Source organism: Tetrapisispora phaffii, chromosome 10, assembly GCF_000236905.1.
Source record: "Tetrapisispora phaffii CBS 4417 chromosome 10, complete genome".
NCBI lineage: Eukaryota > Fungi > Ascomycota > Saccharomycetes > Saccharomycetales > Saccharomycetaceae > Tetrapisispora > Tetrapisispora phaffii.
Genome location: NC_016529.1, coordinates 134,985 through 160,849, shown reverse-complemented (window position 1 = coordinate 160,849; position 25,865 = coordinate 134,985). Strand labels below are relative to the sequence as shown.

Here is a 25,865-nt window from a genome sequence, read left to right as displayed (position 1 = left end):
CTATAGATACTTGCAAGATTTTATATGTGTGTATTTTTTTTAATTTGAAAAATGTAAACAATCGATGCTTTTCTTCGATCTGTAAAAAATAAGGCATACAATTTCTCTTGATACTGGTATGTTCCTAACAAAGAAAGAATAATTTGTTATTTGAATATTGTTGTTTCACTTTAAAAGATTAGTGCTTACAGTGGTTGAATTTGAAGAGAATATTGAGTCTCATTTTAAGAAAACGGTAGCAGTTTCTTTCATTGGAACAATTTCGTAACATTAAAGTATATAAACTTTTACCTTTTGTTATGAAATATACATCTTTGCATGGCAATGGCATCAATTACAATAATATTTTTTCTGGAACTTCATTCCATTTCTTAAAAACATTAAAATACATACTATTAACAGTTAGTATTTTTAGATTTTTATTCAAAATAATTATATAAATATATACAAATATATGCAAATCTATAAATAAGTACGCCAAGTATTATTCACTATACGAGCAGTAATTATTATTAATGAGATCAAGAAAGTTGCTATCCTTAAAAAACTATCTATTCATCCCAACCCAAATCTTTTAAATCTTTCAAGACCTTTTCTTCAGTTTTGATCTTTAGAATTTGGGTGTCTTCTAATTTGTCACCAGCACTTTGTCTTTGTTTTAGTGTTTCAATAGCTCTCAATTTCTTTAACAATGATCTAATCTTCTTTTCTTCTGGAGAAGCCTCTTTGTTAACAGTAACGTCTGAATTAACAGTGGTTGTAACTTCAACAGCCTTTCCTGGGGAATCAGCACTATCACCTTCTTGCTTAGTTTTGCTTGCTCTCTTCTTTTTATTTTTGGATGCAGTTTTAGATTCCTTTGGAGCCATACCTGGAATTGTAGTAGTGGCAGCTTTACTGGCTTTGGCATTAACAATGGCCATGCCTGGGACTGTTCTAGCGGTGCCATTAGCTTCAGCTCTTCTTGCATGTGGAGGTTTATAAGTACCACTTGGCTTTTTGGCGGCTCCATCAGCGGAAACACTTTTACTTTTGTTTGGATGTTTTAATTCATAGTCCTTTACACTTTCGTGAATATCTAACTGTTGTTTATTAGTAATTTTTGGATCGATGGCAGTATTTTCGTCATTTAACTTTGTAGTCCAATCTTTTATGATGTGAGAAGGTTTTTCATTAATTATCGATGTTTTGTAGTTTGGCTTTGGTCTCCAATCAACTTTCAATAATTCTTTAAATTCTTTTATAAACACCATATTACCTGTAACATGCCATATTTTAACACCGTTATCAACTCTTAACCTTGGAGAAGTTGTTGCGGTCATAATGAATTCGCCACCTGGAGACCATTTACAAACAGATGTATTTGCTGCATTGAATTTTGTTATGCACTTGAATTTATCATGACGATCTAAAATTTCAACAGAACCTTGCAAGTTGCCAAAACCTGCAATCAATATATATCTTGCAGATGGAGAAAAAATCATAGTGTTCTTAGATTGTTCTGGTAATGAATGAACAATGTTACCTCTCATATCGAAGAATGTGATTTGGGCAGGCATGAAACCGAAAATGACACCGAATTGTCTCGAAGTTGGAGACCAAGAAACATCATGGATCGGACCTTCTTTAGATAGTGGGACCCTAACCGAAGTACCACCTAAGGAGCCATTTACACCTTGGAAGCTTAATAAATATAGTGTATTCTCACCATAGTATGATTTGTTTGAAGCATCAAAATCTGTAGTGGCAATACATAAAACTGCATTCCCTAGATCATTCCATTTTAATTGACATGAGTCTGCTTTAAAGAAAGTCTTTGTTGCGATTTTTTTAGCAATCGTACCTTCTAAAACTGGCCAAATAGTCAACTGTGCTGGTTTTCCTGATTTTTCCGGAGTGAAAGTACAAACAGTTGGAAATTCGGCAGGCGAAATCAAATAAGTAGTAAAACTTTGTTGTTCACTTTCTTGTACAATCTTACCATAAGGTTTTGTGAAATCGAATCCTACTTCATCTGAATTCAAATCTAGTTTAACTAATCTTAATTCTTTTTTGAATAATTTTATAGCAAAATTATCTAGTTTTGAAAATTGCAAAAACCAACCATTTTGTGATTTTGATTGATATTGATAAGATGGTTTAACTTCAACACCAGTTTCAAACTGTTTATTCAAAAACCAAATTTTAACATTCTTATGTTCAGGATCTTGAATAGAGGCTCTTTCCCAAGTTCCCAAAAAGTTACCAGAAGGTGAGAATTTCAAATCATAAACGTTTTTCAAATCTAATTGGCACAACAAACTATCAAATTGATCACCAGTGAATACTTTAACAGTGCTGTCGGTAGAAGTAGCCAAAAATCTACCGCATGGGGCTAATAATGCAGAAGTGATAGAACTGTTCTCATTCAAATCATTATACTCGTTGAACGCTGGATAACCATTAAATAGCTCCACTGTTTGCGAAGTCTTCAATAAAAATTGAGAAGACATAATTGCTTATTTCGTTCGTTTTTCTCGTTAGTTGGTTCTTATTTTTAAAAAAACCACCAGATTATATAAACAACTAAACTGAAGTACAACAACGCATATATATATACTTCAAACATTGACCAATCTACGTTTACTATTCAATACCAACAGATATCAAATAACGTTTCTTGATGTAAGTTTAGCACTATTATTGAATTTCGATATTTCAATGTTGGTGGATGGTTTGATGGAAAGTGTTAATTTCGAAATTAAATAGAAACTGTAAAAAATGAAATATGCAGAGGAACATCCGTACAAATGCTCGAGAAATTGGAAAAAAACCAGTTTCGAAAATCGAAAACCGAAAAAAAATTTTTAAGATTTAGTAACAAGAATGATAAACTTGATTTCGTAAACTATATAAATGATGTGAAGATTAGTTAAGATACATTGCATCTAAGTTGATGTGTTGATCAGATTTTCTGTTGAGACATGTTGGATACTTAGAAATTGCCATGCTATTTTGCAGAACGTTAGTTTTCTTTGTAGCGAGAGACTCGTATTTCATAGTGATCATATAAGGTTAATGGGGTTTGCTTTCCTGGCAAGTAGGGACAATTAGGGTGTGCATGCGTTTTTTTCGCAGTGACTCTTACTTGTTCTGTTTATAAGTGATCTGTTTTTACATTTATTGCATATCTTAAACCTGTGTCTTGATAAGCAGCCTTTCGTTATTATGGTTGCATTTGGAAGTGTCTCAAAAACACAAATCAAATTTAAAAAAATTGAGGATGAGATGATTCGTTTACGAAATGGTATTTATAAAATTGCAATTTTTCGTTATCTTGTATGTAACTGTATACATCGACCAATAGTGTCTGAAAGCATTGTAGTTAATGGTATACTATCGATGTGCTGACCATGATGATAAGATCAAGAATTTTTGCCAGATTTCAAAGTTCTCAAAGAAAAATTGCAAATTTAGGGTCCATCGTTGAATATTTAAGGAACGACGGAATAATTAACTTACTTGATAAGAATTTTGAACAAAAGTATATTGATGAAAATATAAGACTAAGGATACTATATCTACGGAGCAACAATGATTTAATCAATCATTATAACATTTGTTCGGGACGAAGGAAATATAACGGTTCGATCAATGTAGTAAGATTGATAATGAATAACTTTTTGTTCGATAGGAAACCTCATTTGCATATCCTCTCAACCGAAACAGTTGTTGGCCAAAAGGCGCCAAGTAAGACATATGAGTATGTTACCGATAACGATAAGATCGTTATCAGATGGCAAACGTGTGTCTTGAACGACAACAAAACAAGGTACCATCGGGATGGACGGTATACCAAAAATAATATGCATCATTTACTACAGCCACATTTGGTGGAGAAGATAAGAACGCAAGATGAAACAAAGTTGAAGGATAATGACACACGTATGGACGATGGTAAGAATATATCTGGGAAATTTATATTCGAATTCAATGACGACAATTCAAAAATTCTTGTACATACAATTGAAAATATCGAAATTATTAAAAATAAAAATTATAGTAAGCTATTAAGCTTTTCTTGTTGAATTTAATGTGTATTCCATCCATGCTAGGGGTATAGTGCCTATATAACTTGACAAATAGTTTTGAAAGATATATATTTTTAAAAGATTTCATAAATAATAAATAGTTGGTAGTTACTGAGAAAACGAATTATTTGAACATTTGAATATCTGTAATATATATTTGTTAAGTTATCCTCTGACATAATATTGTAAATACAGTAGCAGGTTCTGGAAATCCCCAGATAAAAAGAATTTATTTTGTACAAAGGAAAACAATCAAGCAAATTGGCCTTCACCGTAGATACCCAAGACAGATTGAGCGAAACCAGCGATACTGAAGACAGAGATGATAGCCAAATCACGGACCATGGAGGCATTACAGTTAGCATGAGCGGTTTCAGATGGGTAGCCATCAGCAGAGGAACCGAATGGACATTTTGGATCTTGGTTAGCGGCAGCTGGACTGAATGGACATTTGGCGTCTGAGTTGGAGTCAATCTTTGGATGCTTGAAGTCCTTACCTAAGTCGACAGTGGAGTCACCTAGAGAGGTTTGTGGGGATGGAGACTTGTCGGCCTTCGCAGTTTTATTGCTTCTAGAAGCAATGAAATGAGAAACCTTGGAAGAGATGTATAAATAACCGAAAGTAGCTGGTGCGACAGCCATACCGTATAACAAATATGGATGTTGAGCAGAAGCTGGAGCTTTGAAGTAACTAAAACCGAAAAAAACAGTAGATAGACCGCTTAAGACAGTGGATAATTTACCTAAGTTACAGACGATGGCCTTGACATACTTGGTTAGGACGGTATCATTTTCATCCTTTCTGTGTGGGACTAAAACTGAAATTGGAGTAGCTGCAGTGACAATGGTTGTAGTAGTCAGTAGACCGGCATATAAACCCAATGAAGAGACAGCAATGGTCTTGGTAACACCTAAACAGACGGACATTTTTAATATATGTGATTTTATTGTTGCTTTAATGAGGTTAATACTTGAATAATACGAAATATTTCTCAGGCTGGATATTTTGCTTTGTTATTAAACAAATAATACAATAGAATGAAACAATAGAATTGAAATACTTACAGCATACACAAAGCAATTATAAGATTGTATATATATGAACAAAATTAAGGATAACATTTTAATGAGAACATATACATTAGCATTATTTGAGTTGTATTTGTTTGGTCATATAATTTTTCACTTTTTCGGTGTAGTAACCAGTGAACCGAAATGTCCAGCACATACAATAGACATGTAAATTGTATACAGCAACTAATTTGTGGAACACAAACACATTACTGAAGACACTAAATAATACATGAGCCCATGAATATATATATATAATGAATCAATACTGTTTAATAGAACGATTACAAAACATTTTAAACCGAGAACACTATCACATTCGACTAGTTTCTTTCCTTTTGCATGGTTCGTTAAGATGGTATCAAATTAACTGAATCAAAAAGAATGGTTATTATACAATCGAGTAATGTGCTGATCCCATAGCTGTCACATATTCTTATATAGACAAGACTCTAATGTATATACATATATATGTATGTATGTATCAATGGTTAATGGCTAGTGGTGTACCAATCCAGCGCCCGGGTAAACAGACACCACAAAAGAGGACGTCTCGAGTGACCGAGCCGGTTGGAGGCCACTTCCCGGCCCGGTAGCGGCACTGTGCCACCATGCAATCTGAACATACACAGTAGCGTATCCAACTGCCTACCCAAATCTAAAATATACATCTAAAGTTGGCGGTCATCTCACCAATTGCTCTCTAGCACGTACATTCCCATCATAGCGCTGGTACTACAGAGCAATCGATTTGAACAAGGTCAATGATCTCTTTCTCTGTAGACTCGCCCATACTGTTATAACACCTACGAGTGTATATATTCGTTATAAAATGTCACACGTATGGCTTTCTCTTATGCAACATGACTATGATTTAGTCCAACATAGCAATTAACAGTTATCAATTAACAACTAACAGCAAACAATCTATCTGGAAATTCCATTTTGTGTGGTTACTACGTGCATTTCTTATGCTGAAATATTGATTTTGGGTAAAATCGTCTTTTGAAAAATTTGAAAATAATTACCTCCTATATAAAGAAGTTATGACTAACTTATTTCTATTTCATAATTCAAACTGAAAGTTATACTTATATATATGCAGGTTGTAATCGTTCTATATCTTGTTATTTTGACTTTGTTTTATTCTTGTTTGTACTTCATTCCTGTTCTGCACAGATATCTCATCAACCCAGTTAATTGAACTTGTCATTATCCGTGCCAACATTTAATCGTTCCTCAGACTACAAACAACTATTAATCAACAATGCTAAGAACACAGGCTGCTAGATTGATCTGTAACTCCCGTGTCGTTACCGCTAAGAGAACTTTTGCTTTAGCTGCTCGTTCCATCAATAATGGTGCAATGGGCAATGCTGCTCAATCCGTCGCTGCTAAGAAATTCTTAACTCCTATGATCGCTACTAGAGGTTTGAAGCAAATCAACTTTGGTGGTACCGTTGAGACTGTCTATGAAAGGGCTGACTGGCCAAAGGAAAAGTTATTGAACTACTTCAAGAACGACACCTTCGCTTTAATCGGTTACGGTTCTCAAGGTTATGGTCAAGGTTTGAACTTGAGAGACAACGGTTTAAACGTCATTATTGGTGTTAGAAAGAATGGTGCCTCTTGGAAGGCCGCTGTCGAAGATGGTTGGGTCCCAGGCGAGAACTTATTCGAAGTCGAAGAAGCCATCAAGAAGGGTAACTACGTAATGAACTTGTTATCCGATGCCGCTCAATCAGAAACTTGGAACACTGTTAAATCGTTATTGACCAAGGACAAGACTTTATACTTCTCTCATGGGTTTTCTCCAGTTTTCAAGGATTTGACTCATGTTGAACCACCAAAGGATATCGATGTCATCTTAGTCGCTCCAAAGGGCTCCGGTAGAACCGTTAGATCTTTATTCAAAGAAGGTCGTGGTATTAACTCCTCCTACGCTGTCTGGAATGACGTTTCCGGAAAGGCCAATGAAAAAGCTCAAGCGTTAGCTGTTGCCATCGGTTCTGGTTATGTTTATAAGACTACTTTTGAAAGAGAAGTCACTTCCGATTTATACGGTGAAAGAGGTTGTTTAATGGGTGGTATCCATGGTATGTTCTTAGCCCAATACGAGGTTCTAAGAGAAAACGGCCATTCTCCATCTGAAGCTTTCAACGAAACCGTCGAAGAAGCTACACAATCTCTATACCCATTAATCGGTAAATACGGTATGGACTACATGTACGATGCCTGTTCCACTACTGCCAGAAGAGGTGCTTTAGATTGGTACCCAATTTTCAAGGATGCTTTGAAACCAGTCTTTGAAGACTTGTACGAATCCACCAAGAACGGTTCCGAAACCAAGAGATCTTTGGAATTCAACTCTCAACCAGACTACAGAGAGAAATTAGAAGGCGAATTGCAAACCATTAGAAATATGGAAATCTGGAAGGTCGGTAAAGAAGTTAGAAAGCTAAGACCAGAAAACAACTAGATACGATACTATTCCTATCCATTGTCTTTTCTTCCAATCTTAACCGAATCTTAACCTATTTACTTTCTTCTTTCCAACAGAGAGAGAAGGAGGTATCTTTATACAAGTCAATCGAATTGATTAATTTATTAACATTGCATTAATATCCCAATACACTTCAAATATTCAATATTACTGAGGGTAAAAATTTAAAGTTCTGAACTTAAAAAATAAGGATTCTGATATATATTTGAGACTATCAAAGATTTTGGGTCCTCTTTTTATCTGCAACTCTAAACAATTTACCACTTTGTCTATTTGCCATCGCATTTAAACAATTAAAACCATTTATGAAATAATGTAAATTGTATGCGATGAATTCTATTTATGTAAATATATATTCTCGTTTAAATTTTTTAGTAGAGAACCTGAGTGTTTTAATGAATAAACTACCATCATCTCAGAATTTGACGCTGATTACGATTTTCAAGCAATTACCTTTTATAAATCAAATTGGGAGAAGGGGATGGCATAACTAGTAGTATGATACCCCCTTCTGCCTTGACGGGATATGCCCTTACCTGTGCCAATTGTTATGTAAACCTAATCTATGTAACCATGTCGATACTCGAAACACCCCCTCTTCCCTCCCTTTAAAGTAACCTCTAAACAGGATCATTCGTTGTGTCGCCATATCTACCCACAAACTATGTACGAAGGAAGGTATAGATGAGACACATCATTTGATTTCCAACTGATTCACGAGCATCGTGTCATTATTTACATCATGCTGTTCCGGAAATAGGGAGCCAAGAAAAACAAACAGAAAAAAAGAAATGATTTTACTGAGTGTGTCGATTCGATATTCCTAATATGGACACCTGTGCAGAAAAAACCGACTTCAAAGGACAAGCACGCGCACATAACTCTATCAAAACTGCCCCGTTCTGGAAGGGCAGTTTTCGGTTGCAACCATGAGCTGAAACAGACAACCCACTGAACGTCTTCGGGATACCATTACCATCCATTCTCAACAAATGGCATACCTACGACTACACTCGGGAACGGCGAAGAGTATTCATCGCAGCATATAACTTTAAAGTGAATAGTTCACATGAAAAAGGTGTGTGTGTGTGTGTTGTTCCACCAAGAACAGCTATTACGCCCAGTACAATAAAACTCTTGGAATAGGCTGTATGGGTGTTCACAACCGACTACTGACACTGTCGCAACTGTCTGGCAAAAAAGAATAAGCACTGTTGTCGAGGTGTGGAAAGATCGGTTGCTACTGTTAAATCGCCTATTTGAGATATTGTTTATTAATCTTCACAACCACCAAGAAACAAGGCAGCAGCGTTCTGGAGGGACGACGCTCTGCATGTGTAAGTCACTCTGTTCTTGTCTGGACATCTCCCATTAGCGTTTCTCTCTGTCTCCTTAGTTGTATCTTCTTCCCATTCATTCTCAGTAGCATCCTAGCTGTTTCTTCACATTTCTTTCTTTTCTTATTTTTTGCTCTGCCCCCCCCTCTAATGCTTCCGTTTTCGTTATTTTTGCCGAAGTTTAATCGTTTCGCAGCTACAACCAGGTCTAACACGCTATGGATACTGGTGGCGGTTCCTTCTTTTTGTGCATTTATATATCCTCGAGCATTTATCAATCCGGCAAAGAATGTCGCATATTGGAACCATTATCGTTCATGGTCAGAAAACCCTTACATTTCTTTGTTCTTGCTATTTACTCTGGAGTGATAATGGCGCTTTTTTATTTTTACGTCCATAGAACATAATGTAATCAATTACATCAACTCATTGGTACTCGAGAAATGTTATAAATCAAATTCATTTTAATCATTTTAGCTATGAATACTTAATTTAATGAAATTAAATTACACTGTTGCTTTTAATTTGAATTCGAAACATTTAGATTTTCCTTATTAGAGTTAATCAATATACCTTACATTTAATTAATCATTGAATTATGTGAAGTTAAATAGTAAACTTATATATATACGTATCTAGTCATCCATACAAATATAAAGGTTTAAATTTAAACATATTATGAGACATTAGGAATATTGTGTTATTGTTCATTTATTCTTATTAAAAGTTAATAATAAATATAATTCTAAAACACACATGTGTATTCTACAGAAATTCCATCCCAGTTACTAATAATTTGGCTATTTCATTGAAATACATACGAGAACGAAAACAATAGTAGAAACATAACAAGAACAACAAGGACGTCGATCTGAATTATAATCACAATAAAAACATTTTTTGCTTTAATACCGGCATTTCCATCTAAGGGAAACTATTTAATATCAAACAACGGGTTTATCTGAATACAAACAAAACACGTACGATGTCCAAGAAATCAGTAGTATCCAATGCATCATTAAACACTCTTCTTGAGCCGGGCGATAATAGAGACGAAGCCTTTTCTAGCGGGAGTCAGCTTGATACAAAATTTGGTCCATCGAATCCACCTTATTCACAGAACAAAGGCGCTAAGGGTAACTATGCGGTGTCTAAACCTTCGAGTAACACCTTGGGATCATTGTCAGATTACAAAGCAAGATCGATATTGGACAACAACAGAGACAAGCCTGCATTGAATAATTTTGACAACAACCCTGCCAGTAAGCTACCAAATTATCCATTACCGCATAATAGTTACAGTTCATACTTCACAAACATTGTCAATAAGGTCAACGGCACAAGTGAACAACCAAACAAGATGCTGTCTCCAGACTGGACTCTGAATAAAGAAATACCCAGAGAGTTGTCATTCGACATTGACACAATTATCAGCCAGGAGATCCCCAGACCAGACGATAATGCCAAAGTGCAGAACACCAATTTTACTCCCAAGGACTCTGACTGGTCGAAGCCGTCTAAATTCCCTTCGCAGGGTCAACCAATAAAAAAACTGTCTACTCTTTTCCCTACGCCGATGACAGCGTTGCCGTACCCCACCTCGAGGCCCCAGACAGGCAACAACACGCCAGTTTCGTCCTCATCGTTCTACATGCCGCAGAACTTCGGCTCCAACTACAGCAACTCTCTAAACTACGCGCCATTCAACCTGGCCACGGACTCGCCGGTGAACCCGGGCACTCCCCCAAACCTGGCCTCGCATGCCAGCTTCTATTCAACCTCGAACCCGACCTCGAACCCGGCCACCGCCAGACCAACCAGTGCCAACAAGGACAGGCCCATAGGCCAGACAGCCAACATAGAAGCTGCTCTCGGTGTAAACCAGAGCACGACGCCCAATTTTATTGCCAATCTCGAACACGCCGCCAGCGTCGCCGACACGCAGATCTCGGGCTTCAACCAACAGTACGGGAACAAACTGTACAAGAACAGCGCGCTTGCCAACAGCGGAAACAGCCTGATCAAGCCACTCCTTCTGGACAACTCGCTTATTGGGTATCATGCGATGTTGCAGAACCAGAGCCAAGGCCAGACCCAAGCGCAAGGCCAAACCGGCAGCCGGACGCCAGTTGGTGGAGGGTCGCGCACGAACCTGATATCCAACGGGTATCCGACGCAGGCTGGACAGAACTACAGCAGCCCCGCGATGGCAAATACCGACAGCACGTTCATGAACGGCAGCAGTCTGACGCCGATTCTGCCGGTCACGTCGGGCCTTTCTACCGGCAGTCTCGGCAGCTTGCCGCCATCAGCGAACGGCAGATCCAAAGTAGTGAACATCCTTGATTCCTCTCTGGGCAAGCTCCCCTTCAACACTAACGACAGCGCCAGCAACAACGGTGGCATCGCGGCTGCCGGATCACAACAGCAGCTGCAACAGCTCCCCTTGGAGCAACAGCTGTACATGGACAGCAAACTGATGAGCACCATCTCGAAGAAGCACAAGCGTGGGTACTACAAGTGCACACACTGCCCCGAGACGTTTGCCAGTATCTTCGAGTACGCCAAGCACATGGACAGTTTTGGCATCCGCCGCGAGTACAAGTGCCCATTCGAGCTGTGTCCCTGGAAGATCCTCGGCCTTCCGCGGCGGTCGGACCTGCGCCGGCATTGTGCCATCCAGCACAAAGACGAGCTGTCCGACACGCTGAAGAAAGAACTGAACCTGAACGACGAGATGTACCCGATCCTGGACTGTCCGCACCAGTACTGCGACAAGACCTTCATCCGGAAGGACTCGTACAACCGCCACTTCAGCATTGTGCACAAGGAGGCGAACTCGCGGTTCAACAAACGACTAGCGCAGGTCCTGGAGACATGCCCTAGTTTCGATGACGAAGATGAGATGCGGACATACATTAAGAACAAGCTCAAAAACTTTAGAAGACGTAGTTCCAAAAAGAAATAGAACAGACGATTGTAACAGTAAATGCACAAACCGACACACACAAAGGACAATTCGAGGCATGGGACTTAGTTAACCCGCCTCTCATATCTAATTAAATATAGCATGTATAACAATAGGACTATTTAACACACACACACAAGTATATATACCCGCATATTACATATAAGAAATGCGGTATGTTGCATTCATTGAGTATAGTGATCAATAAAATAAGGTCTTGTTTAGACGCTCATGCCATTAGGCAAAGAGCAAATAAGTACCGGTGCTGTATCATCCATTCAAGTACAATGCGGAGACATAGGCCCAGAGACCAATGAACGGTTAGCCGCGGAGCCAGATGAAGAAAACCGAACTACGTGCACCTTAAAAGTCATCATGAAATTACCCCGCCTTGTACATTTTATGCACCCCACGTGACCAGTTCAGCTCATACATCAGTCTCTGCAGAGGCAGCCCCTCCTCATTCCCATCCTAAGATGTTGGCCATGGTGATACGCAAGCGCCAGAAACGCCACGACGTCACAAACACCGTAAACCGAAATTAAATTACGCAAAACAGACTCATTCCACAACCGATGAACACGTCTGTGTCTTTCGATCGAGACCAAGAGGTACCAAGAATACCATCAGCGCCACAATTTCCTGCCTCTTCTTTCCCATCCCTCTCTCCTTCTCCCTCTCTCGCCGCTGAAAACAACAAAAAAAAGACCGCGAACCACCGCTCTCACGCTACTGAGACGAGCCCGAGAGAATATTTCTCATGAAATAAAATTTCTCATTCAGCCAATCACGTTTCTCTTTTGCCTACGTGCTTTAGCAAAGCACCCATTCCTTATAGACACTGTAAGCAGTGCGAGCTGCATGCACACTTGGGCGAGACTCTAGACAGCCTTACAGTGTGAACTCACATTTAAATTTGAATTTCTGGTTGCACCAGCTCCAAGAGAGGCCTCTGCCCGCTGCTTCCTGTCTGTTTGGCACCGTCGACGTCCTCGTCGGTTCTTCTCACAAGAGTAAGCCATAAGCGCGCTATATAGCGCGCCAACCAGTGGCAGTGGCAGCGGCAGTGAAGTGGTGTTTAGTTACGAAGCAAAAGTATCAGCGAAGCTGATACTTTTGCCACTCACACCGCTTTGGCCATATTTGTAATCCTGGATGGGTTGACGATTGCACTCTCAGCGCTTCTAGAAAACACGCTTCTTTTTCTTCGGCACACGCGCTACCCTTCTCACAAGATATCTTCCTCCTCTTACTCTATAAAACCGTCTTCCTCAACTGTCAAGCCTTTCTAATTTTCAACTACAAGACGATTTTATCGTTTATCAACTTTTAAACCGTTTAGTCCCACTCGGCTTTACCTTTGCACAGCTTTCATGTCACGAAGGGAATCGATCCGATTCCAATCGAATAGAACTGACTCGAATCATCCGTCAATATACAACATGTCGCCGGCCTAGATGAACACTTGATTTGGTTTACTTTTGTCGCCCCCCTTCCCTTCCCGTAAAACTCTCTCTCCTTCTCCTATATGCTCATTGTTGCAGTGTGAATTGCTATTATTCTTATATTCTCAATCAACCGATTCCATTCCAACAAACAATCTCTGTGGCCCACCTTTGCAAAATTATTTATAAAAATTATAACTATATAAGAAACTGACATTACCCATTATTTATTATTTTCCTAATGTACCCTTATTAACATAATTCAATTATCTTCTTCTTTGCCAATTTCACTTAACAACTAAAGTAAAAAAACCATAACGATTGTTTCTATATTCTTCAGGAAGGATAACTAATACTAACAACCGTAAAACCCCGTTTCTACAAAAATCCTACTACATACACACACGCGCGATATACAATGGCTCCAGTTCAAAAGAAACAAAAGATCTCTTCCCTAGATCAATTGAAGCAAATGACTACCGTCGTTGCTGACACTGGTGATTTCGAATCCATTGCTAAATTCACTCCACAAGACTCGACCACCAACCCTTCTTTGATCTTGGCTGCCTCCAAGAAGGCCGAATACGCTAAATTAATCGATGTCGCCGTCGCCTACGGTAAAGCCAATGGTAAGACCGTTGCTGAAAAGACTGAAGCTGCTGTCGACAGATTATTAGTCGAATTCGGTAAAGAAATTTTAAAGATCGTTCCAGGCAGAGTCTCCACCGAAGTCGATGCCAGATTATCTTTTGACACTGACGCTACGGTCAAGAAGGCTTTACAAATCATCGAGTTATACAAGAGTGTTGGTATTGCCAAAGAAAGAGTCTTGATTAAGATTGCTTCGACTTGGGAAGGTATTCACGCTGCTAAGATCTTAGAAGCTGAACACGGTATCCACTGTAACTTAACTTTATTATTCAGTTTCCCACAAGCCGTCGCTTGTGCTGAGGCCAAGGTCACTTTAATCTCTCCATTCGTCGGTAGAATTATGGACTGGCACAAGGCTCAAACTGGTAAGACATATGATATCCCAGCTGAAGATCCAGGTGTCATCTCCGTTAAGAGCATTTACAACTACTACAAGAAGTACGACTACAAGACCATTGTCATGGGTGCTTCTTTCAGAAACATCGGTGAAATTAAAGGTTTAGCTGGCGTCGACTACTTGACCATTTCCCCATCCTTGTTAGAACAATTATTAAACAGTACCGAAACTATCGACAAAGTCTTAGACGCTGAAGCCGCTAAGAAGATGGACATCGAAAAGGTCTCTTTCATTAACGATGAATCCGCTTTCAGATTCGCTTTCAACGAAGATGCTATGTCTAATGACAAATTAGCTGAAGGTATCAGAAAGTTCTCTGCTGATATCGTCACCTTATTCGGTATGATCGAAAAGAAAATTACTGCTTAAATGATTTTAGAAATGAGGTCTCCTTTATAAAATTATTTCTTCAAATATATAAACTAATATAATGCCCAATCTACATCATGTTAGATTTTGCTGTTACGAATAAATGTACGTTAAGCATTGATTGCTTGTAAGACTAAATTATACTCTATTCTTTTTTATTCTTCTTTTTGTTTGTTTTTAAGCTTTTGGCGACTCTTCAACATCAACATTTATTTGGAAAATATGCAGTGGCGTGTATTATTAATACCGTTATGTAAAATGTCTATGTATTTTTTTTATATATCTTAAACAATGCAATTGATTTTCTGCTCATTCATTCCTAGTTCCCACCCCAAACCCAACACCTATCATCGCGAAGACAATACAAATTTCAATTATTCCTAACACGAGACTTGTAGTCCTTATCCATGCGACGTCGATGTCCCAGACGTACCCCTTCAATAAACCTATTCTATGTTTAGAATTCATAATCAATCTCATTAACCTATAGTCAGAGACACCGGCTCTTTTACCAACATATATCATAAAGAATAAAGGAGGAAGTACAATGCAGATAAGCAATAAAAGAAATAATCTACCGATGCTGTATATATCTCGAAATCCGGCGTTTTCAGAATCAAATGAAGAGATGGAACTACTACTGATTCGCTGATCAGGTATTCCAAATTCTTCACCTTTGTATTTATCATGTCTATCAAACCGCATATTCCTGAAGTTATTCATATTGCTCACTAACGTATCAATTTGATTGTCACTGAACTGTTCTACGTTGTATCCCACAAATGCAGTTTCTGGTTTATGAGGAATATCTTTATTTGTAGTTGAATTTACATTTATCTTAGATTGTCTATTAGTGAAACTCTCGTTTACCGGAAGAACATTGGTATTCGTTTCTTGAGTTGTATTCTCTTTTTTCGTCCTTTGGAGTCGTGATTGTAGTTGTTTTGTATTTATGTCATTAGAGTCTGATAATAATTCAGTTTGAGAGTTAGAAAATTTTATTGGTGGTGTGGCATTATAGGCATTGGAAACACTAAATGATCTTAAGGCAGGTATCGTTGCACTAGGTTGTACATTTACAGATTCGATACATCCATCTGATATTAAACGATCACCTATTAGTGACTTCCCATGTCGTAATCTCTGTGATCTTATAGATGAATTCGCTGAATCAGTTCCGGTTATAGAAACTCTCTTTTTGATTTTATATTCAGTTGGCGAAAATGGATTATTTACAAATGGATTAGGAGTAGGATTCTCAACACCCATCTCAGATTGTAACTGTTTTACCGCATCCTCTATATCAGGATTGTGATTATCCCTATTACCTACAAATAAGGTACCTGTGTTTACTGAAGCATTGGATCTGCTGTTAACAGAATTGCGACTCTTATCATATATGTATTTCACCATTCTTTTAGAATTATATGTACTGTTTTCTTCAGTAACAGGTGGGTAAAACGATGATGTCCTCTTATATGAATTCGGAGAAGCAGGAGTACCACTAGAATTATTTTGACTACTACTACGATCTGCTGTACTGTCACTCTTTTCAAAATTCAATAACATAGATGTTGATACCGTACCGGTACTACTTCTCCCCCATGATGTCTTCTTAGCTCTAGTAGTTATATCTATACTAGAATCACTACTTACATTATGAGATTTACTGTTATTATCAGAAGATGCTGAAAAATAAATAGAACGTGGTCCTGATCCAGAATCATTATTTGAATTATGGATTATTGATGGTTTGCTCCTCAGATCACCGAGTTTCCCCATGCTGGCTTCCATATCGCCCTCTGAATAAGAGCTCAAAATATCAGAGTATCGCTTATCTTGCAGGTAAGTAGTAAATGCTGATTCAGCTCCTACACCTGAATAAGGTCTATTTGCAGATTCCTCGATAGGATAATCATTATCTCCAGTTATATTCTCGAGTAAAAAAGAGTCCCGGCTTTTATATTTATCTTTAGTGTAATCTGGAAAGTACTCGGATGTACTCCCTGAATGGTCATTCGAATCATTTGACTCATCAGACATCCTATTGACCACTATACTTCTTCACTGATGTTTTTCTTTGCTCTTTTCAAAGGTACACCAAATTAGCAAAATATATGATGATCAAACGGTTCAGCAGTAAGCAATCAAGAACCTTTCTTCTTGAGTTAAATAAATTCATTGCTATATTTTAAAACTATACAATCATAAATTCTAAAAACCATCGTTATTATATAATATAAAACCCTCCAGATCATTGGCTTCGATCTTAACAAATCGTTGTTCCTGTTGCTATATTTTGTTATTGTTTACATTTTAGAGATTCCCGCGATGCAGAATCTTAAAACGAACGCGAATAATGAAAGCAACCATTCTTGCCTCTATTGTTTCATTTAAAGAACGTTGAGCATTGAAGATTGGGAATGATGGGAAGGAAGTGGTACAGGATTGGGTTTGCTGATGTACATGTCCCTTGATCTACTCAATCTATTTTATTTTCCCTGTGATTTATTTATGTTTTCAGACTATAATATCTGTACATACCACGTTCGATCGAACCGAACACCTGATATTCGTTGACTTGTTCGAAATGCATCCTGTATCTTTTTGTAATTTCAGAATCTTCTTTATCATACACGTAACTATCTGGATGGTCATAATTGAGGTTTTTTGCATTTCTTGGTTTCAATTGTTTTTTATGCAGTTGTTGTGTTTCTAGGTTTCCAGTTCCGCTTAGATCAAGGTTGCTGTGAGAGAAATAAGACCTCATCAAATGTAAGTGAGATCTACGTCTTTGTAAACTTGGGTCCAGTAAATAGTCTTCATCATTTTCTTCAATTTCGTCAGCTAAATTCGAATGCAACATGTCTCCTACAGTCAGTTCACTGGAATTTCCCATCTCAATTTCCTGGACACCGGGATCTATGCTCAATGCATGGATGTCTTGCATAGATCTATCCCAATACAAACCAGCTGTATTCGCTGTTCTCAGTAGACCTGGTCGTGGAATTAATGGTTCTTCTCTTGGGTGGTGATTAGTACTTGGAGTAATTTCGCCTATTGTGCGTATGGTTCTTTCCTGACGTTCTCCGATGTTTGCTAGTTCAGTATGACGGCCATCATTTCCAACCATTCTCCAGCCACCTGGAGGTAATCTTGGTGTTCTGATGGGTTCTGCCCTTTGACCAAAAGATATGCCACCGTTTCTCGACAGAAAATGTGAAATTGGTGGTTTGGAATCTCTGTAACATTTTCTTCTTCTTACTCCGCTCAGAGGTGCTAATCCACAACCTAACATTATTTTGGCCTGGGCATATTTAAGAAAATCGGGCTGTTTAACAATATCCACTATTTTATTCCCTTGCTGATCATATCGTATTATATTACTAACTGAATCCAGATCCCCACGATTTAAATATGGATCTGCTTTATATAACCAATATCTTCTACCATATGATGAATCTAAATAACATTTCCATTTGACTTCTTTCACTGCAGCAATGTCTTTAATATTCGAATCTGGATTAGCATATATATATGCAGTTAATTCATGTTTTTCATTCAAACTTTCTACAACACGCCATGCCTCAAATGAAACCTCTAATGCTTGTAAATATGGAGAACTGGTAAATAAATTAGAATTTTGAATGGTCCATTTGTTAATAAATGAGTTGTTTGATATGTTCAAATATTTTAGCTTCTGAGAAAAAAATGTTTTTGACTCTTTTGATATTTTATTATTCATCGTAAGCCCTCCCATTTCATATTCAGTAATTAAGTCATCTTCCTTCATTGATTCAATAGACAAAAATTTACATAATGTTTCTATTGGAATATTATTATCTTTTAAGCTTAAGCTCCTTAGCTTCAGGAAATTCCACTTGATAAATCGTAGTGTGTCTTGGCATTTATAATAATATCTTGTTTTAATAATTTCCATGTTATCAGATTCATGGATTGGGAATCCTCCAATATTTAAATATTGCAAAGTTTTATTATGTCCAAATCTGCATAGTTTCTTTAACAAAAACATAGTATGCACTTCTGTCCAAGATGATGCATGAGGAGAAACTCTTACATTTAACCACTCCAGTGTACTCAGATTATTTTCATCAGAAACTGCAGGGTGGTGAGCAAAAAACTCCAATAGTACTCTGGTACTAACTTTTGAACACATTGCAAAAGATAAATGGGTCAAATTCCTAAAATGAGGAAAGTTTCTTATAGTATCATCACTTATGGATGTATGGGATAAATCAAGTTTTTGAAGTTCTGGAAATAATCTAATCGTTCTTGATATGACAATAGGTGGTAAATCTGTACAATCATTTAAACCTAAGCAAGATAATTGATAATTAGTCTCAATTGGCTCTGCATTATCTATTCCTTTCTTATCTTCGTATAATTTATCTAAGCCTTTGATAAAAGCTTCTGTGAATGCAGCACCTGAACATCCACAGAAGTCAAGTACACTCAAAACTGTTCCAGGTTTCAACAACATGTAAATAATATTACAATCTAAATCTCCTTGTATATGCTCACATGCCAAAAATTCCCTTAAAGTAGATTTAGTCAAATCCAAAAATTCAAATAAAGTTTCATTCGTTAGATTCTTAATCAATTTGTTCATTTCACCAGTACGACCTAATCCAATAGATGTCAATTCTTGAAAATCTGCTACTTCTATAATATTCCTTATCAGTTCATTTTGTTTAAAAGTATTTAAAATGCTATTGAATCGTTTTGCAGTGGTAAAATTACAATAACGATAGATTAAGATCTTGCAGATATGATAAAAATATTTATTAACCGTTAGATTGCTCCTCAAAAACATCCTCAAGTTCTCATTGAACTTCTCAGGACTATTTGGATGGTCATTATTCATGTAGTCCCTAAACTGATAGGTCAATATTTGATATATAATCTCTGGGGGAATAGTCGTCATTTCTCACTTTGATCTACTGATTCTCTCTCAAAATGACCTTTTACACTTAGGTTTAGTACCTCCAAAAAGGTTGAACAACAATACTACTTATCCTTATCTTGATAAAAGGTAGTATCAACGTTAGGTATCCATTTTGTGTCTTTAAATATTAACACGGTCCCTTTTAAAGTTATAAAATGTTGTTGATAGTTTAATAAAAGTAGAAGTTCCCTGGTTTTAAACTTAGCGCATATATAAATAAAGTTGATATTAGATACAATTAGGTTTAAAGTATTGGAATAAGATTTACAGTTTCGATAACAAAGAGTTGACGTTGTATTACTCACTTTAGTACGAAGTAAATAAGATGTATTTGCTTTGAGAAATGCTATTCAATTTATAAGTATGAGTTACAATAATGTACCAAAATACATAAATGTATATAGAAACATTTTATAAGATAAGTATTTTGCATGCTACCACAGTGAGTTTCTCGCTATCAATGGATTTAAATTCAATCTAGTGGAGTGAGAAGTTCTGCATATAGCATTTGTTTCAATGATTCCATTGATAACTCTTCATTTTCATCTTCATAAGATACATTTTTCATGTCATTGTCCAATTTCCAAAACGAATCATTCTCTTGATTCAATGGTTCGTATGTTGGTTCATCATTTGGATCATGGTAAGTTGCCATATATGGATGTTCTAATGCTTCCTCTGCAGATATTCTTTTGTTTGGGTTGAACGTTAACATCTTATCCAGAAGATCTAACATTTGTGGATTTAATGAATCCATATCTTTCCCCAAAATTTTATCCCATGACATTTTGTTGCTATATGGTAAGCTTGATATATATTCTTTCGCCCGTTTTGATTTTATCTGTACAAAATCTTCATATGATTGTGTCCCTAGGACATCCAATATCAACCAAAGTTGATGATGGTAGTCTCTTCCGGGAAACAAAGGCTTCCCCGAAACCATTTCTGCTAGTATACAACCACATGACCATATATCCATTGCAGTGGTATATTCTTGGAAAGTTAGCATGATTTCTGGAGCACGATACCATCTTGTTGCTACATATTCTGTCATGAACCCAACTAAGGTTGCTTTTGAATTGTTACTACTTGCCAAACACCTAGATAATCCAAAATCACAAATTTTCAAATCACAATTGGAGTTTAATAGTATATTTGAAGGTTTCAAATCTCTGTGTATTACCTGTGCACTATGAATAGATTTTAAAGCACGTAATATCTGATATATGAAATACTGGATATGATCATCACTTAATGAAGTATTTTTCAGATTGTTATTCGTTACAACTTTATGTAAATCAGTTTCCATTAACTCTTGCACAATATAAACTGCATTCAATTTATCAAAACTCACTGGTTTAACTTTATCTAAGACGCTAATAATATTTTCATGGTTATTGAAATATCTCATTAACTTCAATTCACGTAACGTCCTGGTAATGAACAGTTTCTTACTGAACGGCTGTATTTTCTTGATTGCCACTTTGGTCTTAGAAGGCTTATGGACAGCAGAGCATACAATCCCGTATGCACCTTCACCAATAAGATCTACCAACTGGTAATAAGTAGGAATATCAAAAGTAATAGTACGGGACATGTTATCTGAGGCACCTACTCATATAATCTCTTTACCGATATGTTATATTAATCCAGCAATCCCTAGCAAAGACACAGTATACTTATATATATGTGTGTGTGATCTCTATTTTTATCACAAGAGTTTTTGATGTGATCTCGATGATCTGAAGGCCAAACGAATCTGAATAACTTTCTCGTACATATAAGATCTATGCTTCAAAACAGAACCACTTGTTCAGCCTCCTACGGTAAGCATAGAAGCTGCCAACCTACCGTTGACCTTGCCTTTCTCGAAAGTCTCTGTTTCTGGGTCTGGCGATGGCCAGCCTGTTCATCCAGACGGGCTCGCGTTCGAAGTGTAATAGTCAACTTCTTCCTTCACGTTACGAACCATCAAACTAACACGAGAGACGTTATTGAAGGTTGTTGGCATTGATAGGTGAGAATGTTTCAAAACATGTTTGCAAATGTTTCACTCACGTTAAGAAGTGGCAACTCGTCAGTGGCCATGCACTGCTCTGAGATTCAAGCCAAGAGTACGTTATATTCTGAGATATATAAGTTGATGAACGTTCCAGATCTGGTGCTTTGGTCAAACGTTGCTGAGATCTTACTAGCCAGAGGACTGTTCTTGTGTATGTATCCTCCAGATCAAATATTTGTAGACTTGGTATATATGTATATGGATGTGTGTGTGCATGAGAGTATCTTGAAATAACTTGTCTTTAAGCAATGGTTGTAAAAATTTCAATGCGCATACACGAGTCACGAATGTAATGCTGCAACTTATAACTTACTTATAAATAAATCGATGCTAGATAGTTGTCTCTTGAAGAATATGATGTGTTGTCAAGCCCATGCACAGGGAGTAGAAGAATATCTTGTGCAACTATACGTACAATGTCACAAATTCTAAAGCAAAAGATTAAAGTTGCATTGATCCAGCTGGCTGGCTCGAGTGCAGATAAGTTGGCTAATTTGGATAGGGCCAAGACGTTTGTAGAGAAGGCTTTGCTCGAACAGCCAGATACTAAGTTGGTTGTGTTGCCTGAATGTTTCAACTCTCCGTATGCAGTTGATAAGTTTAGAGAGTATTCGGAAATACTTTCGAGTGAGTCGACCTCTGTGAAAGTATTATCGGAACTTGCAAGAAGATTCAAGATATATTTGGTGGGTGGTTCTATCCCTGAACTTGACCCGCAGACTGATAAGATCTATAATACTGCTCTTGTGTTCGACGAGGCCGGCAAACTGATTGATACCCATAGAAAAGCCCATTTATTCGACGTTGCTATTCCAAATGGAATCACATTTCAGGAGAGTGCAACTTTAAGTGGCGGAGAAAAATCTACTACAGTGGATACAAAATATGGTAAGATCGGTGTTGGGATTTGCTATGACATGAGATTTCCGGAATTAGCAATGATCAGTGCCCGCAAAGATGCATTTGCCATGATTTATCCAAGCGCTTTCAACACGGTCACAGGTCCTATGCATTGGCATCTGTTAGCTAGATCGAGAGCCATCGACAACCAACTGTACGTCATTTTATGTTCGCCAGCAAGGAACATGGAGAGTGCTTATAAAGCATATGGCCACTCACTAGTGGTGAACCCTCGTGGTGACATCATTGCAGAAGCTGGAGAAGGGGAAGAAATCATCTATGCTGAATTGGACCCTGAAGACATTGCTGCATTCAGAGAAGCTGTTCCCGTCACTAAGCAGAGACGGTTCGATATTTACTCGGATATCAGTAAATAAGTCGGTATATTTACCTTAGTGAATAAATTATATCATCTTGACATATACCAAAACTTTTCTTATGAACTACCGAATATAGTTTTTAATAAATATGCTAATAATCATCGCCAGTGATTCTTTGTTGAATCAATATCCTTCATTTAGAGAAGCATCTGATGGAAATGTCAGCATTAATTGGCACAGTGAAGATGAGACCACTTCATGGCGTTCTGATCCCTACAAAGAAGCCATTTAAAAATAAAACAAAAAATACAGAAGGCAGGGCAGATGGGGATGCTAGCCTCAGAAGTAGAAGAGTGGTAATCTATTCATTATCGGTTACCTAAATATAGTTGTCCAGCTTGTGACCTTTGAACCAGTGTCTTGGAACTCAAAAAAGAAAATTAGCGCCGCTCGGTTTCGATCCGAGGACATCAGGGTTATGAGCCCTGCGCGCTTCCACTGCGCCACGGCGCTTGCTAATTTGTGATTCAATGCCCAAGTAAGCACAACGGACACAACCAACTCAACTCATCGTCATCAGATTAATCGATATCTTACATCACACAGAGAAGTAAATATATGAACTGCAGGAATTACAACATATTCACAATTGGGTACATCAGAAAACGTGTTAATTCGGACCAGGCATCACAGACTGAGTGACGATTAAGATATATTTTAGTGCTGTAGCGTATATAACTTAAAAGCTGCCGAACGTTGACTGAAAATCTCAAGTACTGGATAGGATTTCACTGAAACGTATCACCATTTCTTGCAGTCTCTCCGCCCTTCAGTTACGTTTCCTATCGTAGTAAGACTGTCCAGAGCATTAGAGTCTTACGACTTGCTCCCAGCACGTGACAAGAGCATCAAATCAATGGAAGATTCAAAAGGTTTGGACTATAATTGGATGATCTTTCCATAAGAGTTGATGTAACCTCATTGCGATGCTGCTTGTCTCATCTACGGAGCATCTAGTTCGCACACCAGATGTCTATCTTGTTGTGAAGAATTGAGTCACAGACCTTTAAGTTATATTCTGGGTTTTACACTATAGCTTTGTTTCTACAAAACTCCGAATCTCTCAAAGATAAGCTGTTGCCTACAGATTGATAAAACGTTAAGGACCATTGAGAGGTGAAAACGAATGAAATTTTCGGCTGTGGATACTGCAAGAGTCGGGAGAGCCAACCAGGTATACTCCCCGTCGACGGGTGCTAGAATAGTTGCAGGGTGTGTCTGCTTGACAAAGGATAAGACACAAGTTTTGATGATTTCTTCGTCTGCTGATAAAAACAAATGGATTCTTCCCAAGGGAGGTGTCGAGAAAGATGAAAGTTCACCTGAGGTAGCTGCTCAACGTGAGACATGGGAAGAAGCTGGATGTCTCGGTGAAATTATCAAGGGACTGGGCGTTGTGGAGGATATGAGACCCCCAAAGGAATGGAATCAAGATATAGCGGCATTTGAGAACGCTAAATCTGATGCAGAGATAAATAGACATCCTCCAAGATCGGAGTTCCATTTCTATGAGATGGAAATACGTGAATTAGCAGACAAGTACCCTGAAGCGTCGAAAAGAAAACGAAGCTTCTTTAACTATGAGGAAGCAAAGTCTAATCTGATAAAGGCAAAAAGAGCAGAGCTAGTTGCAGCTTTAGAACGTTCAAGTATTTTAAGAGGCTGAACGGCTAGTTGGTGTTTATTTATTATTAATTAATGGGGGAAATTATCAAAGTTTTTGTCTATATTGTATGTAAATAACAAAAATTATACTATAAATCTATGGGCTATTCAACTATAAACTACCACCTAAGAAACCGGACATCATATCTTGTAAGAAGTTTGATTGTTTTGGTGCAACAATATTGAAGTACTCTTGACCTAAAAATGCAAGCTCGGATGCATATTTGCTGGATTCTTCTGAATAGAAGCGTTTTAAACTTAAAAATAGTTCTTTATTTTTAGTTTGACAGACAAGAAGTAATAATTGTAAGAAGTTCAAGTCTTTATAGTCTTCGAAAAGGTACATAATGAATCCATTTTTGTCTACTTTTTCGTACTTTGGAGAAAATTTGTTGATATAAAACGTCAAGAACTTCTCCTTGGCTTCATAAGCAAATGATATGTTTGAAATGAACAGATAGTTTAATATTAGTCTACTAAAGTAGGCACTGACGTTTGGATTTCCTGTTGATCCATTGGATTCATATTCTTGTAATAACCAATCCCACATTAATTCAATATATTTTTGTAATGAATCATCTGTACCAAGTAACAAATATCTCTCGGCTTCATATACATATTGATCACTTTCTAGTAGTTTCTTGCCCATGACACTATGCAGATATGGGTCACCAAATTTACAATCTCCAAATTTGACAGACCAATTGTTCATTCCGACAATCACATCTTTGATGTTTGGTTCGGAAACATCAACGTTCACCAATATCTGCACTAATCTAGAGACGGAAGTATCATCAGCTTTAATTTCTGCAACATCATACACTTCTAGTAAGTAAAAAATCAAATCAGTACCAGAACCACCTTGCTTAACTTTTAAAAATGATAAAGCACCTTCAGTAATCAAATCAATAGCATCACCGTAAGCTTTTGCCCTCACAAATCTGTTTGCAATTGTCCTAAGAGTTTGATGAGCTTCATAATAATCTCCAGCTGCAATTCTAGTTTCGAATCTTTGTAATGTTTTAGTTAACTTAGCGTTTGATGACATCTTTAATTATGACCTTATCCTCTTTTAAAGTGA

The 25,865-nt window shown here is 37.4% G+C and overlaps 12 protein-coding genes and 1 non-coding gene across 13 annotated transcripts; 6 read left to right on the top strand and 7 right to left on the bottom strand.

Moving 5' to 3' along the window:
* Nucleotides 1-551: 551 nt before the first annotated feature.
* Nucleotides 552-2,492, bottom strand: TPHA0J00710 (translation initiation factor 2A; the record flags this gene model as incomplete). The annotated part of the gene is made up of 1 exon (XM_003687280.1): nucleotides 552-2,492. The coding sequence occupies one exon, from the start codon at nucleotides 2,490-2,492 to the stop codon at nucleotides 552-554; it is 1,941 nt and encodes a 646-aa protein (XP_003687328.1).
* A 900-nt stretch (nucleotides 2,493-3,392) lies between these two features.
* On the top strand, nucleotides 3,393-4,067 carry MCO32 (Mco32p; the record flags this gene model as incomplete). The annotated part of the gene is made up of 1 exon (XM_003687279.1): nucleotides 3,393-4,067. One exon carries the CDS (start codon nucleotides 3,393-3,395, stop codon nucleotides 4,065-4,067), a length of 675 nt encoding a protein of 224 aa, XP_003687327.1.
* Nucleotides 4,068-4,322: 255 nt separating this feature from the next.
* TPHA0J00690 (uncharacterized protein) lies at nucleotides 4,323-4,997 on the bottom strand (the record flags this gene model as incomplete). Its single annotated transcript, XM_003687278.1, has 1 exon — nucleotides 4,323-4,997. One exon carries the CDS (start codon nucleotides 4,995-4,997, stop codon nucleotides 4,323-4,325), a length of 675 nt encoding a protein of 224 aa, XP_003687326.1.
* A 1,411-nt stretch (nucleotides 4,998-6,408) lies between these two features.
* ILV5 (ketol-acid reductoisomerase) lies at nucleotides 6,409-7,620 on the top strand (the record flags this gene model as incomplete). Its single annotated transcript, XM_003687277.1, has 1 exon — nucleotides 6,409-7,620. The coding sequence occupies one exon, from the start codon at nucleotides 6,409-6,411 to the stop codon at nucleotides 7,618-7,620; it is 1,212 nt and encodes a 403-aa protein (XP_003687325.1).
* Nucleotides 7,621-9,966: 2,346 nt separating this feature from the next.
* RME1 (Rme1p) lies at nucleotides 9,967-11,949 on the top strand (the record flags this gene model as incomplete). The annotated part of the gene is made up of 1 exon (XM_003687276.1): nucleotides 9,967-11,949. One exon carries the CDS (start codon nucleotides 9,967-9,969, stop codon nucleotides 11,947-11,949), a length of 1,983 nt encoding a protein of 660 aa, XP_003687324.1.
* Nucleotides 11,950-13,812: 1,863 nt separating this feature from the next.
* TPHA0J00660 (transaldolase) lies at nucleotides 13,813-14,811 on the top strand (the record flags this gene model as incomplete). The annotated part of the gene is made up of 1 exon (XM_003687275.1): nucleotides 13,813-14,811. The coding sequence occupies one exon, from the start codon at nucleotides 13,813-13,815 to the stop codon at nucleotides 14,809-14,811; it is 999 nt and encodes a 332-aa protein (XP_003687323.1).
* A 309-nt stretch (nucleotides 14,812-15,120) lies between these two features.
* Nucleotides 15,121-16,854, bottom strand: TPHA0J00650 (uncharacterized protein; the record flags this gene model as incomplete). The annotated part of the gene is made up of 1 exon (XM_003687274.1): nucleotides 15,121-16,854. The coding sequence occupies one exon, from the start codon at nucleotides 16,852-16,854 to the stop codon at nucleotides 15,121-15,123; it is 1,734 nt and encodes a 577-aa protein (XP_003687322.1).
* Nucleotides 16,855-17,323: 469 nt separating this feature from the next.
* On the bottom strand, nucleotides 17,324-19,756 carry LUG1 (Lug1p; the record flags this gene model as incomplete). Its single annotated transcript, XM_003687273.1, has 1 exon — nucleotides 17,324-19,756. The coding sequence occupies one exon, from the start codon at nucleotides 19,754-19,756 to the stop codon at nucleotides 17,324-17,326; it is 2,433 nt and encodes an 810-aa protein (XP_003687321.1).
* A 493-nt stretch (nucleotides 19,757-20,249) lies between these two features.
* KSS1 (mitogen-activated serine/threonine-protein kinase KSS1) lies at nucleotides 20,250-21,374 on the bottom strand (the record flags this gene model as incomplete). Its single annotated transcript, XM_003687272.1, has 1 exon — nucleotides 20,250-21,374. The coding sequence occupies one exon, from the start codon at nucleotides 21,372-21,374 to the stop codon at nucleotides 20,250-20,252; it is 1,125 nt and encodes a 374-aa protein (XP_003687320.1).
* Nucleotides 21,375-22,255: 881 nt separating this feature from the next.
* On the top strand, nucleotides 22,256-23,116 carry NIT3 (putative hydrolase; the record flags this gene model as incomplete). The annotated part of the gene is made up of 1 exon (XM_003687271.1): nucleotides 22,256-23,116. The coding sequence occupies one exon, from the start codon at nucleotides 22,256-22,258 to the stop codon at nucleotides 23,114-23,116; it is 861 nt and encodes a 286-aa protein (XP_003687319.1).
* Nucleotides 23,117-23,500: 384 nt separating this feature from the next.
* On the bottom strand, nucleotides 23,501-23,572 carry TPHA0Jtrna2M. The gene has a single exon. It is a non-coding gene; the product is annotated as a tRNA-Met (tRNA).
* A 673-nt stretch (nucleotides 23,573-24,245) lies between these two features.
* Nucleotides 24,246-24,785, top strand: DDP1 (polyphosphatase DDP1; the record flags this gene model as incomplete). The annotated part of the gene is made up of 1 exon (XM_003687270.1): nucleotides 24,246-24,785. One exon carries the CDS (start codon nucleotides 24,246-24,248, stop codon nucleotides 24,783-24,785), a length of 540 nt encoding a protein of 179 aa, XP_003687318.1.
* Nucleotides 24,786-24,896: 111 nt separating this feature from the next.
* GET4 lies at nucleotides 24,897-25,832 on the bottom strand (the record flags this gene model as incomplete). The annotated part of the gene is made up of 1 exon (XM_003687269.1): nucleotides 24,897-25,832. The coding sequence occupies one exon, from the start codon at nucleotides 25,830-25,832 to the stop codon at nucleotides 24,897-24,899; it is 936 nt and encodes a 311-aa protein (XP_003687317.1).
* Nucleotides 25,833-25,865: the final 33 nt, after the last annotated feature.